The following is a 14,566-nucleotide window of genomic DNA, read 5'->3' on the forward strand; positions in this document are numbered from 1 at the left end:
CACTCGCCGCAACTACAGAAAGCCCGCGCGCAGCAACGAAGACCCAACGCAGCCAAAAATAAATAAATAAATAATAATTTTAAAAAAGAACCACATAGAGAATGCCCTGGCGGTACAGTGGTTGGGGCTCTGCGCTCCCACCGCAGGGGCCACAGGTTCAATCCCTCGCTGGGGAACTAAGATCCTGCATGCCACGCAGTGCAGCCCAAACAAACAACAAACCAACCCATACAAAACCTCATGGTATAGGATGCAGGGTTAGTTCCTAGAAGCACGTGGTCTTAGGCGGCAACCCCTCGGGTGTCTACTACAAGTCCCTTCCTTATTGCATTTTGGTAAGAGCTTTTTGAGATAATGTATGTAAAGTTCATTCCCTCCTCTAACTGGCATGTCTCCAATGCCTACCACATGATAAGTGCTTTCTAAGCAATGGAGGGAGAATCAGCAGAGAACCAAATAGAGAAGCAGCCTTGTTTTAATGGAGCTTATAGTTCAGAAGAAACACTTGACTCACAGTAACCACTCAATACATACGGGCCATTAAGGTGGCCCATTAGCATGTGAGTGTGGGGAGTAGAGAGAGTTCTTTAGAGTGAAATCCTGCATACACACACACACCCTCAACGGGACCTGATGTCTGCCAGCTGACTGCCAGTGGAAGACGGAAGATTAGATAACCAGTCCCACTGGGGTCACTCAGGAAGAACTAGGCAGTCCCCAGATGCAGCTGTTGGCTAGAATTCAGTCTCTGGGACAGTCCCCAGCTGTGGCCTATGCCATATGGCTGACCTGCACGGGTGACCCTAATGCAAACATGCCCCTGCCAGGCTCCCCCAGTACTCCCGCTGCCATCCCTTCCCTTGTCCTTCACACATTCCCAGTTGCTCCAGCCAACTTACAATGCAAAGTGTCTGTGAAGCACTGGACTTCTGTAATGCGCGAGAGACCGAGAGGGCTAAGCTCTCGGAGGTGGGCACAGTTGCAGCACTTTTAGTCAGAACATCACAGGCAAGGCATAGCTCTTCCTGACTCCGTAGATACGGGTCTTAAACGTAGAGGCCCTGACACTGGTCCCTGCTGTCCCTGCTCAGGCTGTGAGTCTCGAGTCTTGTGCGCTCTGTGTGGGTTAGGACGAGAAGGCAGAAACGACGTGTCACGGTTTTCCCTTGAATTCCTCAAAGCAGCTGCTCTTCTACCAGAGGTGGGCGGGACGGGTGGGCAAAATGGTAACACCGACCCGGATTTATGGGAGGTATAATCAGGAAGCCACTTCACTCCCTGAGGGTCAGATTCCACAGGAGGCAGCTGAGAGAGAGGACCAGACCCTGGGGTCTCACAACATGCGCCACATTCAGGTTTCCTTGAAAACACTTCTGAAGCCACCAGCCGAGGGACAGGTGGAGACACCTGATGTACACCTGGACTCCACCACGGCAACTGATGGGGAACTCAATCAGAAGATGGTTTGTACAAATTCAAAGTTTTCATGGCTGTTAAATCATAAAAGGAAGGGTATTTGCACCGTGCACATCGCGTTCACTTAGGGCGCTGTCAGCCGGCCACGCGCATCTTATTACACATACGAACAACGGACGAAGATCTTGAAGACGTCTTAGCCATACGAGGACTGCATTTCGAAGAAAAAAAAGCCATTTTACAAAACATTGAAGCCATTCATATTATACAGCCAACCGCAAGAAAATACTGAAAATCAATATCAAAAGAAATATTTTAATTTTGAAAAAGAAAATCTCTCAAAACAAGGATTACAGAGCTTCATGTTGCCATATATACATGTAAAAAAAAAAAAATGTCAGGACCCTGCATTCTCAATGCCCATCAAGGTGCAGTCATCTGAATTCCTATTTCTATAATCAACCTCTGACTGTCGCTTACACTGAATACGCTCTTTGTTCAGAGTGTTTTCTTTTTTACACCATTATGCTATGGGACAAAACAGGTATTTGTGCAGTACAGGAAAATATTAAAATATATTTTAAACTCGGTTAAAGTGCACAGTACATTTGATAGGAAGTAACTGCTAGCTGCCAATCCAAATGACTATTTTCAGTAACCCCTCCCTCCTTGCCTAGACAGGAGGGCAGCCTTGGCGTTGGCTGATGTAAGTCTGTGTTCAATTTCAACGCATACTGTCCTCCTGGTGTCTTTTCTTTTGTGTTCGCCTTTATATTTGGCTTATAACTTGTGGCTGCTGCTCTAAAAACTGACAATGGCTTTTCACAGAGGTGACGATGCAGTCAGCATTCGCAAGATTCTGAAAGACGAATTACTGGGCTGTCTGTAACTGCAGGGCGAGTGCACACGCACGTAACTGCCTAAAATAGGTGGTGTGTCTGTGAAGTCTTATGTGACTCTCTCAGACCAACACGGACCCCTTTCCTCAGCTGGATTTTCTCTAGTCGCTGCTTTCTCTGAACTTGCTCCCCCCCTGGGCCACTCAGCCTCACGAACGCTACTTACTTCACCTTCTCCTGAGCCCGCCTTGCTCTTGCAGGCAACTACTCCACCAACTTACTGACTCCCTCCCGCGGTTTCACACCAGAGGCTGTGAATGTTGCCGTGTTTGACGGACTACTTTGAAAGCCGCCAACTAAGCTGCAATAAAATAAGCACGTCTACATCTCAGAATAGTTTCCTCCTTTAAAACGGGCAGCTGCAAAAAGTGCTGGTCTCCCGATCCAAGTCCTATATACCTTCAGTTAATTCTTGACCACTCTCCACCGAAGCGGCCCTTAAAAAACTTCTTGGTTAAACGATAAGCTTTTTCTCATCTCCACTTTCCTATACCACTTCCTTATTATCTACCTTTGGTGCTACACTTTTAATTACCCACGTTACAGTGCAAAATTACACTACAAGACACATGACGCCAACACTTGTTACTTCTTCATGTTAAAACGTGAATGTTTTGTGCATAGCAAAGTAAGTATGAACCCAAAAAAATAACTGTTCACATTTTATCTTCAAGTTTAATATGTCTTTTTTTTTCCCATCACAGCTATTTACAAACAACTTTGGGGTGCTCTCTTGATTTCTGTCAGTTCGTTGTATCAGGGGACAACAGGGCTGCTGGAATGTAGGAAGCCGGATGGAATGCAGAAAATATAAATAAGACCAATGTTCCAGAAACCAAAGTATAAATAACGCCTCCCCCAGAAAATAGTTCTTGTCGCAGAAGCACCTGCTTTTTGCTTAATTTTTTTTTTTTTGAGTCATATACACCAGAAAACATGACTATGGAGACCTAGAACTACTTGCACACCAAAGAGGATAGAAAAGAACTCAATATTTATAATATTAAAATAAAGTGTTTAACCACAAAAAAGCAGTAATAAAATAGTTTCCTAATTTACAATTTGCATCCAAAGGATGAATAACAACTCACTAATAAATAATATTTATATAAATATTTTGTATGTCGAAAATAGTTTTTTTAAAAGGCAATGGTCTCAAGAAACTTCTTGAAAAATTTGGTGGCAAAAAACCTGACTGCAAGTTCCCCTCCCCACCCCACCCCCAAAATACACATTGCGTTTGGTTTTAATAAAACAAATGCATCTTGCTGCAAAACGGCTGTGCTTGGTGTTTTGGTAATGGCAGTGGGTGAGCATGGAAGGGATGAAGGAGGTTGTAGAAGGCATTGATGAGCTGCTTGGTCCTTCACAACCAGCTCCCTCACGGGGTTTTAGGCAAATACCTGTCAGGTCTTAATGTCAGAGTCAGTTATGAAAGGTAGAAAATCTTCTTTTGTGTCCTCCCGTCAATTCAACTAGAGTCGGGGAACTGACAAGCAGTGAGTGGGAGGTTGGAGGGGGCAGGTGCTGAGAGGAGAGTTTAGGATCTCTGACCGGAAAAACGTCTGAGCCACGACCCAAAGGAGAGGAGTTGGTCTCATGTGAATAGAGCCTTTGTTACAGTTACATCTAGCAATGCTTGAACGGTGATGCCCACTTTGACCAGGCCTTTCTCTTCAAGGATGTGATGGGGCAGACACAGTTTTTCCTAAAAGGAAGAAGAACAAAGCATTGATTTTTAGATGACTGGAATCTAATTACAAAATCTCGAGATACCGCTGACAGGAGTTAAGTCGAGCTCTGAAGTATGCCTATCTAATCACTTCAGACTGTGCTCTCTCCCTAGCTTTCAACTCATTTTGCAAAGACCTTTCCTGTGTTTGCAAAGAAAACAATGATTTTCCACAAGTGAGGGTTGTTCTAGAAAGACTTCCAATCATCCTGAAATGTGCAAAAGAGCTAAACATTTTTTAAAAACCTTGACACTAAATAAGTGAGCTACATACCGTCAGCTGGAAACCACCCACCAAGAACATATCAGCTTATATTCTTATACAGCAAAATTTCACATAGCCTCTCACACATTTTAAAGGAACTTGAATACTCATTTATACAGACCACACACCATTCTACTGACCATAAATCTTGATTTAGTTCATTTTATTTCCTGTGATCTCTGGAATGGAGGCATGCTTTCTTCACAGTTTATGAACAGCCTTGTAAATAAGTAATTTTAACCACAGCGTTTAAGAGCCTCCCTTTTAAGACTCTTTTATAAAACTGTCAAAGACACAAATATCCTGCTACTTTCTCATACTGTATTTTTGCTCTTGGGAAATGTCCAGCACATACTACTCAAGGAAGATAACCAAGGCGGCTCACTCCCTGTGTGTGGCACCCCGCACGCTCAACCACCAGTTTACAAAAGAGCAAAAACAAAATAATTTTACACTTTTGTCATTTGACCCTGGTCTGATACCATACAAGGGAATCTCCTTCCAGAGTGTGTCTCCTTGGCTGGGAAACAACTCCACAGCAAACACTCCCTCTCATCTACCCAAAGATGGTGTGTTTTCCACAGTCCAATAACCACTGGTCTTAAGGACAGTTGAAATTGGGAGCTGCGTCAAGCCCCAGGCGGTGGACACAGTGTTTAACACGAAGCCAATCAGATCTCCGATCAGCACTGCTGCTTCCTTGCAGTTCTCCTGCTGGAGGAATCAGGTATTCCTGCTGCATCAATGCAGGACTCTCCACTAAGTACCCCAGATGCGGGCACTGTGCTCTTAAAAAGGTCATCCAAAGACACATCGTGACATCTCCAAGAACCTGTTCCACAACCTCGAAATGCTGGTGGGCTCTACGCTCGCAGTCTTACCATCCCCCATCCCTCCCACTTCCCTAACTTATGGTAAATTCAGAGTATCTCAAACTCTGACTCCAGGCCTTGAGAAATGGCCACTTGTCAATATAAAACAGCCGATTCTTTACAATGCAATTTTAACAATTATTTCAAGCGGCTGCTGTGTATCAGATAGGATTATCTTGTCATCAGTGGTGTGTTGAGGGGAGGCAACTTTATGCTGCTTGCCAACTTCGCAGCCAAACGTCAGCGTGAGAAAGAATCGGAGGTTCTGTCTGAGTTGTGAACAGGGCACTAGGCCAGGATGGACGGTGCTTCCTCCTTCTGCCGCAGCCAGAGGTCAGTGTGTACCCTTTCCTGACACCTTCTGCTTGCCATGGGCTTGTGAAATCAGCCGAATTTCATTTCATTGGTAAGGCTGGTCCCACGGGGGCAGCGATATATTTTCCTCATTTTTATGGCTTGCACCCCAGTAGGATATTATAAATGGCTGCTAATTATGGTTAAGTTCCCGGTACAAGGTATTACTTGGGGAAAAAAATAAGTCTTCACTTTATACCATATGCTAAAATCAATTTGAGATGAGTTGAAGAGTTAAATGTTAAAAAACGTCCACAACATTCCTCCCAATAACATATAGATACGTATTTAATATTTCCTCTGGTAAATGGATGGGGATGAAAAGGTGATATAAAAATCACAAAGGAAAAGATAAAAACAATTGATCACCTGAAAGTATACAGCTTCTGTGTGTCAAAAAAAAAAAATTAAAGGATAAACAAAAAACTGTAAAAAAAATTATTTGCGTCAAATTACAAAGGGTTTTATATTGACACATAAAAGCTCAACAGATCGGTGAGAAAAACACTGAGATCAATAATGCAGCACGACTGGGCAAGGAACGTGAATAGAAATTTTAAAGCAATAGATTTGCCCAAGGCATTCTGAACAAGGTATTTTGCTTCTTGACCCGTGCTCCCCTATGTTTAGTCACAAACGTTCCTGAATTCTAGAACTAAAATTTGCACAAAGCCTAATCGCTGTGCATCATGGCTTTGAGGGGGCTATCCTGAGTCCTGCTTGAGCTGTGACATGTCTCCACTGATGAGTGGTGGGGCCAGTGGTCTGCAGAGTTGAGTTTCCATGCTCGAGGCCATGCTTGGGAAGGGCGGGGGCTCCAGAGAAACAAGGATGGGAAAATACTGAGGCCTTAGCCTCCTGCTGACAGGACGTTGGAGGAGGTGTCACACACCGAGTCAGCTTAAGGTCATCCCCTCTCCCAGGCATTTCTCACCTCCCTGGTGTCCTCATTCCTAAACCGGGTGCAGAGTTCAAAATTCTCCCTTCCACCCTTACAGCTTGTGACAAGGAGTAAATAAAAGACATAAAAAGGTATCCCTTGCATCCTTTCTGGCTTTCTCCTTTCATTCAGATGTCCTAAGAAGCCCTGAGGTGCCCTCAGATTACATTATAGGGTTGGAGGTACCTACGAAGACTAGCGTCAGATCATAGAAACCTTATGAAAACATGGCAGTTGTGGTTGTTCTACCACAGGACTGGGAGGGAGACTGATGGGAATCATGACTTCAGATGCTGGTTGACAAGACAAGCAAGGGGAGCCTGCCAGAAATACGGAGGGGCTTTGAGGATGGCTAGAAGGCCACCTCCATCACACTAGTCCTGTCGCTGCATATCCCATGGGGGAGGGGATCCCTGAAGTGAGCTACAAGTTGTGATGGGGAAGGAACTGCTGTGGATTTATAGCTTGATGGGAAATGACAGAGAAGGGTCACCTCACCTTGTATATAATGGATCTAAAGGAGAGAGGTGAATATCTACAGTGAGTTTAAATGCATCACAATTTCATTGTTAGAGGAGATGAGTGGCTTTCATTGAGAATGCAGCAGCAGACTGCTCTAGGGTACCCATGAGCTCCTTTTGTTGTGTTTCTTCTTAAAGCACAGAACAGAATCATAAAGCAGTATCCTGCATAAAAATATTCTGAGCCCCCTCTGAAGGACTCGTCCTGTCCTTCGCATTGTTTCTCCAATGGCGGAAACAAATATTCACTCTTACGCCCTCACCCACCCCTCTTCTGAGCCACAACAAGCAGGGCTGGAAAAGGCAGGTGAGCCATAAAGACTAAATTCCAACTTTGCAAGCCTTCTGGGGGCACCTCCTACAGGCCTGGCACCAATGCTATGGATTTGCATTGGTCTTTTCTTTATGACTACTCTGCGAGGTAGATACAATATCTCTACTTTGCAGAGGAGAAAACTGAGATGTAGAGAGTTTAACTTGGCTCAGGTCACACAGCAGGTAAGTACTGCAACCAGGATTTGAACTTGTGTCTCATCTTACAGCTGGGGCCCCTTCCACGACATCATGCTGCTTCCCGTAAGGTCCTTGACCAACCAGCGAGCAGGTCCTGTCTGTGCCCAGGAGATAGGAAGGAAGAGGCCCCTGGCCCCTCGGAGTCCTCTCCAGGCCAGTCCCACCAAATTCAACGTCAGGTGGGCATCAGAGAACCCTCAGCTCGGGGAAGGGCGTTAGCTCTGTCACTTAGCTCATTTGGTTTCTCTTCACAGTGAGGGCCAGACGTCTTGTTCTGGCGGCAAATGGCCCATGGGAGCAGGCAGATCGCCATCACCGCCTGGCTCTCCTTTTTCTATAGTTTCTTACGCTCTCCGGCAGTCACAGGCCTCCTGCCAGGCCACCGCTAGACAAAGTAAAGTCACCCATGCAGCACTCTTCATGTTGTTCAGTCTGCTTCTAAAATGTAAAGTCCTGGCACTAACTGATTGAACCTTAAAACAAAACTGTCTGCATCATTTTCATGTAAGAGACCTTCAGTTCCTGCTTTGCCGTGTGAGGGCTCCGAGGGGCAGCTTCTTCCGATGTGAAATGCAGACCGTGTCAACCTCTTCCAGACAGAGAGGATTTCTTGTCACTCTTCATTTGATTCTCTGCTTTCCAGCCGTGCTACTTTCTAGTCCTTCTTTCTAGAACATTTATTCTCTACACACAACTACCCCTTCTCTCACCTCCCTAATCCATACACCCTTCACCTGGCTATTCCTACACATCTTTAAGGCCTCAGTGCAAACATCACGGTTCTAGGAAGGCTTCAGAGATCACCCACTCCCATCAGGGTTGGGCCCCCCGTCCACGTGTTTCATATACAGAATCTTGTATCTGACCTATCACAGGACCTTATCACATTGAATTCTTCTTTATTTGTCCACTAGATCCACTACACAGGGTCCAAAAACCTGCAGGCCGATCCAGCCCATAGCCTGTTTTTGTAAATAAAGTTTTATTGAGACACATTTACGAGTGTCTGTGGCTACTTTCACACTATAGCAGCTGAGCTGGGTAGTCCTAACAGAGATGGTATGGCCCCCAGAGCCTAAAATATTTACTGGCACTTTACAGAAGAAGTTTGCTGACTCCTGATTTTTGAAGACAGGGTCACGTGTCATGGTCACCTTTTTATCCCCAAGAGGGGGTCTTGTACAAAGGGTGCTCATTCAATATGTGAGGAATGAATGAATGAACACAATCATAAACAAAATCCAGTGAAAAAGCAAGGAACTGGATCCTCATGGTCTTAAGGAGAAAAGCATACATTCTATTATATATATCTGATAGTTTATTGAGAACTAATTTCAAAATCTGAAGCCTAATTTTAAAAACCTAATCTCCTGAAAGAAAATCACATTAAAATATTGTTCACCTCATCCGGAACCACTTTCAAGCTCCTGAAATTTTAATCTACTGTCCATGACTTTTACCCTGTAGGTGAAACGCCCTTTTTCCTTATGACAGAGACCAGCATGGATTATAGAGAGATAACCCTAGCCACTATGCCCTAAATTCAATTTCTCACTCACAAATGACTAGTATCAGGATATCAAGTGCCTTTACTTCTCTACTCATTGATGAAACTCCTACTCAGCTGTCTTGCTTTTGAGCTCTGTAGGGCCCTTCCCCCCAGCACTGTTTTATATGTCTCTCCCCAAGTACAATGAGCTGCATACGAACCACAAATCCATAACGAGAAGGAACTAATAGAACTTACTTAGTTGTCACCTATTTTGGCAATCCTGACACGGAGTAGCAAGTTGCTACCAGCTGGAAGAACTGGAGAAAGAGAACTTTCTATTTCAAATAGATCTTTCTATTTCAAAAAGAATATGTAAATAAATGCTTGGTAATTTTTATCAGGCATTGTAAGTACTGAAAAAAAAGGTCTTCCTTGTGAGAGGAAGATTTAGTATGCGCATATAAATCACCCAACCACCTCTCAGATGACAGGTGGGTTGGCCCAGTATCCCTAGTCACCTGGCAATGGCAGGCATCATGCTAGCCTATGAGTCGGTGTGTGAGTACCTTGGGGAAGAACCATGGGGAGGCTTAATAATACTCTGAATAGAAATGAGTAGCCATGGACAAGACAGTTCATTCCAAGCTTTGCCTAAAGGGCTAAATTAACTGTGCTCTGCTTGTTACCAGACTACTTGATGAAAAAATACCACCTAACAGATCCCCAGAGGAGCAACGCATTAGGGTACAGATACACTAATGACATGAGAGGTGAAGGTGTATCCAAAAAATACTTTGGATGCCAGAACTGAAATATGAACACGGCCAAAGAACTATGTCAAGTCAGCGCTGAAAGTTAAATCTGATCTCCCAGGATTGCGCTCCTCAGTTTTCACTGACAGAATTTTCTTTCAGGTGGTCACCCGGTAAGTCATCTCTCTTCTTCCCCTGTGCCCCCCACCCACTTCAAGAAGAAAAATCCAAACAGCTGGACAGAAGTGCTGAGCGCGACTCTGGATACACACAAATTAACGTACTGATGGGCCCATAAAAACCTGGATCTGTCACCCAACATGTGTTTATTAAGCAACTTATGGCTCAGGGTGCTCGTCAGACATCGTACAAAGGGATTTTATTGTGTTACAGACTGAAGAGTACAAGATAGCACCAAAGGCAATTCAGTACATCCGCGGGTTACTTATTACACAACTGACGTTAGATAACTTCCGCATACTCTGTATTTCACCAATCAACCCAAAACCAGGAGGGAAAAGCTCAGTGAACTCAAGATATTATCATGTAAAGAATGTCTCCTGTTAGAAAATCTCACCTGATTTACCAACAAAGGATCTTTATAAATATATTCTTCTAACTATGTGACCTTTCCACATCCTCAAGTCCCCTGGATTCATGGAAATGTTCAGAAAAATAAAATTACCTTCTTAGTAGCCATCTAGAAAGACTGTTTCCATGTGAGTAAACTAGAAATTTATCTTGAGGAAGTGAACTCCATCATCCCCCCCACACACACCAATTTAAGAAACAATATTTGGCAACCAGAGGTAAACAGAAGCACAGGGGAGTCTGTCTTCACCTTGGAGCAGGGCCGTCTCATATTATAAAACGACATCCCAGAACCAGGAATATCTTGTCCTAGATAAGATTCTAATGTCTTTTTTCTTTAATGGCAAACTGATCACATTGCTCCGAAAGCAGATATAGTTATTAATATATAATCCTTTAAGCTTACTTAAACATAAAAGCAGGTTGCTAATGTCACTGGAAATCAAAGGTTAAATGGAAATTTCAAGTCACCGAAGAAACTACATTCTTCTAAAATAAGAGCAATCTTATTGGTTCCTGTCATAGTAACCCCAGCCCTAGGCCCAAGAATGTTCCATGACTCACGGCTTTATTTGAAAATAAATACTGTCAAATCCATCACATTCTAGACCTGAAGTTATGATGTGATGCAGCAAAAAAAAAAAAAAAAAAAAAGCGAAATGACCCATTACATTATTTAAAAATAGAAACTCTTTTTGGAAAATGCTTTTCTAAGAGCCTCGGTCAGAGTAGACCAAACAAGGAATAAGTAGAACTACGCAGAAAGAGTGGTGTGCCGTGGATCCTCCAGGGGGCACTCTGACTGCGCCGGATCCTTCCTCCCCAGCGCCCTTCTGCACAGCCCTGTCTCAGGCAGCAGGGCAGAGGGGCTCACTCAGGGTGGAAGTGGGGGGTCACCCTCCCTGGTGCCCTTCACAGCTCCTGCTGCAGGAAGCAGGGAGGAAGCCAGCTGGCTGGCCAGCAAAGGAGTCATTCTCCAGATGGTATTTTTCAACTTGGTCAACAGCGGCATTATTAGAGATCCTTATAGACCAAACTGGACCCCCAGTGCTGGCTTTCTGTCTTCCCTCTGCAGTTAAATCGCCCAATCCTGAATTAGGAGTCGACTTAAATACTGACCCAATGGCAAGATTTTCATACGCTAAATCCCCTCTGCTCCTGTTCTGGAACCTTCTTCGGCTCTACCCAGGGCAGCAAAGCTCACTGGGAGAGAGAAGAGGCACTGCAGAGCACCGCTGCTGGCACTACGGGGATGAGGAGGCAAGAGGTGTGGGCACACTCTGTCCTCACTGTTTCTCAGCAAGTGAGAGAAACTACCTAATGGGAGCTGCTTTCTACAAAGTTTGTGCTTCTGGAAGATCTGATGTGGAAACGTTCGGCTTCAAAACTCCAGAGATTACCGAAGAGATGACAGGGATGGAAGTTTGCAAGGCAAAGGCCCAGAGGGAGGAAGGACCCTGTTGTGGAGCAGGGCGACAGAGCAGAGTGTAGGGATGCACACGCGGGCATTACGCAGACAGAACATTCCAGCGGTAAGTGATATATATCAGCACTACAAAGAGAATATGGACAAGACAGAAGCTTATAAGGTCCCTGGAGCGGAGGGCAGAAGTTGGCTGTGGGGCTTTCTCCCCGAATGCCAGCAGAGGGTCAACAGTCTTTCGAATGTGACGAAAATCCAGCTGCAGGACGTCATACGGAGAGCAGAGGTCAGCCTATTCCGAGGGCAGCCATCAGAACAGAAAGAGACAGTGCATACGATTAAAAATACACAGAACAGCGGCTAAAAAGAAGCACACATTTTTAGTTACTAGCAAATGGCAAGAGTAACCCCTTATTTCAAGCAGGTAAAACCCGTTCCACCACAGATTGTTTAATTAATTACAAAAAGCAGCATACCCAACACAGTCTATGCAAATAGGACAGAGAAATTCCTCAGCCAGATCTCACTATCGAGGAATAGAAGGTTCTGTAACTTATACATCCTTCTGGTATTCAAACAGTTTTAATATTTAAGTGGTATCATGAGTCAGCAATGGCATAAGAATAAGAGCTTTGCACCTGGGACATTGAGGTCTTCACTATACTAAAGGGAAAAATACAAACTTAAAAATTGAATCCCCACCTTTCCTCACCATTCTCTTAGTGCATTTTTTACCCTGGTCTATGAAGACTGAATATAAAGTATTTCTCTCCGAAAGGTAATACATGCGCCTCATTTGTTTTCCTTTTAGGATTATTGATAAACTCTGGGGAATGCTAGTTTTAATCATGTGCCTACATGCGCCCCAAAACTACATTAAATTTCACATTTTTACAACTGGACATAAACCAAAAGTTTAAAAGAGGCTTCTTGGATCTGCAGTTAGAATAAAAGTACATTCCTGCAGAGAGGAATTGTGTAAATTTCTTCACCACTGAACAGGTATGTGTAGGGGGAGGGGCGGGGACAACAGGCCTCTGCGTTTTGTCTACTTGACAGTCACCACGTAAGGAGGCAGAATTCCTACTTTATCAACTAAACGCACAAATAAGATAGTCCTATGAGTTGACCTCTGGATGCCTACTGCTATCAGGAAGCAAATGGTTTTCTGATACCCTGAATTCCTGAGCCAGAAATGACCGCAGCTTCAAATTAAAAATGATTATAATTGCTATGTCAGTAGGTACCAAAGTTCTGGCTTTGTTTCCAAATTAAACAAGGATTGAAAATATCTGTGATATAGTTCATAAATGCAGCTTTATGTCCAAATTAGGCAAAGCATTTAAAAAATATATATATTATATATTTTATAATATACTTTGCAACAATATTGCCCTTTGTTTTAGCATCACTGCTAAGCAGATGCAAATCACAGAGCAACTGAAAGATGATTCTAAGATAGAGGTTCTGTCTTGCACGTATCTTCTGCAGTTAGCTTGATGCCCTCTGGTAAAGAGGGATAATCAATGTAAGTGCATTGAATAAGATTATAAACCTCCTAATCTTAAGTTATGAAGGTAGAGATCCTCTTAACAAAAGATTTTTTTAAGGATATTAATAAATCATGTTATATCTATTCAGACTGTGCATCTTTTCTCAGCGCATTTAGAGGAATCAAGCTACCACTGTTATTTTCTCAAGAATTAAAACAGCTACACATAGAATGGATTTCACTGTGACAGAGATGCTGATCAGGAATTAGCAGATGGGGAAACATCTAAGAGAAGGAGTTTTCTATTGCAATAAGAATTTTCTATTGCAATGGTGTGCTTAATCAGTGAACTCTGAGCAAAACAGACAGAAGACAGAAGGCATATGCACACTAAAATGTGATTGTCACCAAAGTGGTATTTCCATGTTAAAAGCAAATCATTTTATCTCCAGGATATATTTCAATACATTTCGCAGAACCCTACGGAAAATGTCTGGTCTGCTCCCCAGCAACTCCATCAAAGAACTAAGAATTAGATTGTCTGCAGTTTCCAGTGTATCTATTCAGAAGTACACTTCTCGCATGGGTAGGCAACACAGACCATTCTTCTCAATCTGGAAATAATTTCATGATGCCACAGATTCTGGGCTTTATTCAGATTAAAGTGGGTAAAGCTTAGACTCACAGTCTACAGCGGGTGGTTTAAATTAAATCACGATCTCTGAAGAAAAAGTATGGGTCTAAGATTGGCTGGGAGGCAAAATCTGAAGCTTCATAATGTGTGGAGTGTGGGCTACTCTCTGATTCTACCCCCCATCACACAGCCCATGGCCGTCAGATCAGTCCCTCAAGGATGCTATGATGGGAAGCCAGGGCTGGAGTTGCCAGGGGAACCTGGGAGTTCTCTGATCCTTGTGCTTTCCAAATTTCAGTCTTAATAAGAGGGACTTACAGATTATGCTTTATTTTTTTCTTATAATTAAAATAGGAAAACACTAAAAAGGAAGGAAATTTAAAGAGGCCAAATTTCACCATGTATTTACAGAGCATTAGTAATTATTGCAAGGCATTTAAAAAACATAGTTAATACACTCGGAGTCCCGAGAGGCAAGTGCAGATGCTAATTCCCGTTACAGTGAACAGAAATCACAATCGCCAGAAGTTAACTGATTCTCATTCAAGTCAACACAAGAGTGTGTGACTAAGATTACTATTAAAGATTAACTCAGGTTCCCCAAATACTACAGACAGAAATAAACATGTACACAGATCTATCAAAAGGTCTAATTTACAGGCATTCTGAG

General features: G+C 43.4%; 1 protein-coding gene across 5 annotated transcripts in view; it reads right to left on the reverse strand.

Moving 5' to 3' along the window:
- Positions 1–1,463: 1,463 nt before the first annotated feature.
- Positions 1,464–14,566, reverse strand: part of LRCH1 (leucine rich repeats and calponin homology domain containing 1) — a 190,933-nt gene continuing 177,830 nt past the window's right edge. For 2 of the 5 annotated variants that reach the window (XM_060129319.1, XM_060129316.1), the window contains one exon: positions 1,712–4,023. In XM_060129319.1, the coding sequence (XP_059985302.1) occupies positions 3,913–4,023 (111 nt within the window). In that variant the 3' untranslated portion in view covers positions 1,712–3,912. Of the gene's footprint in view, positions 1,628–1,711; positions 4,024–10,118; positions 12,063–14,566 lie in introns of those variants that run through there. The other 3 variants (XM_060129317.1, XM_060129315.1, XR_009536810.1) reach the window with 2 other exon arrangements.

Source organism: Lagenorhynchus albirostris, chromosome 18, assembly GCF_949774975.1.
Source record: "Lagenorhynchus albirostris chromosome 18, mLagAlb1.1, whole genome shotgun sequence".
NCBI classification, from domain to species: domain Eukaryota; kingdom Metazoa; phylum Chordata; class Mammalia; order Artiodactyla; family Delphinidae; genus Lagenorhynchus; species Lagenorhynchus albirostris.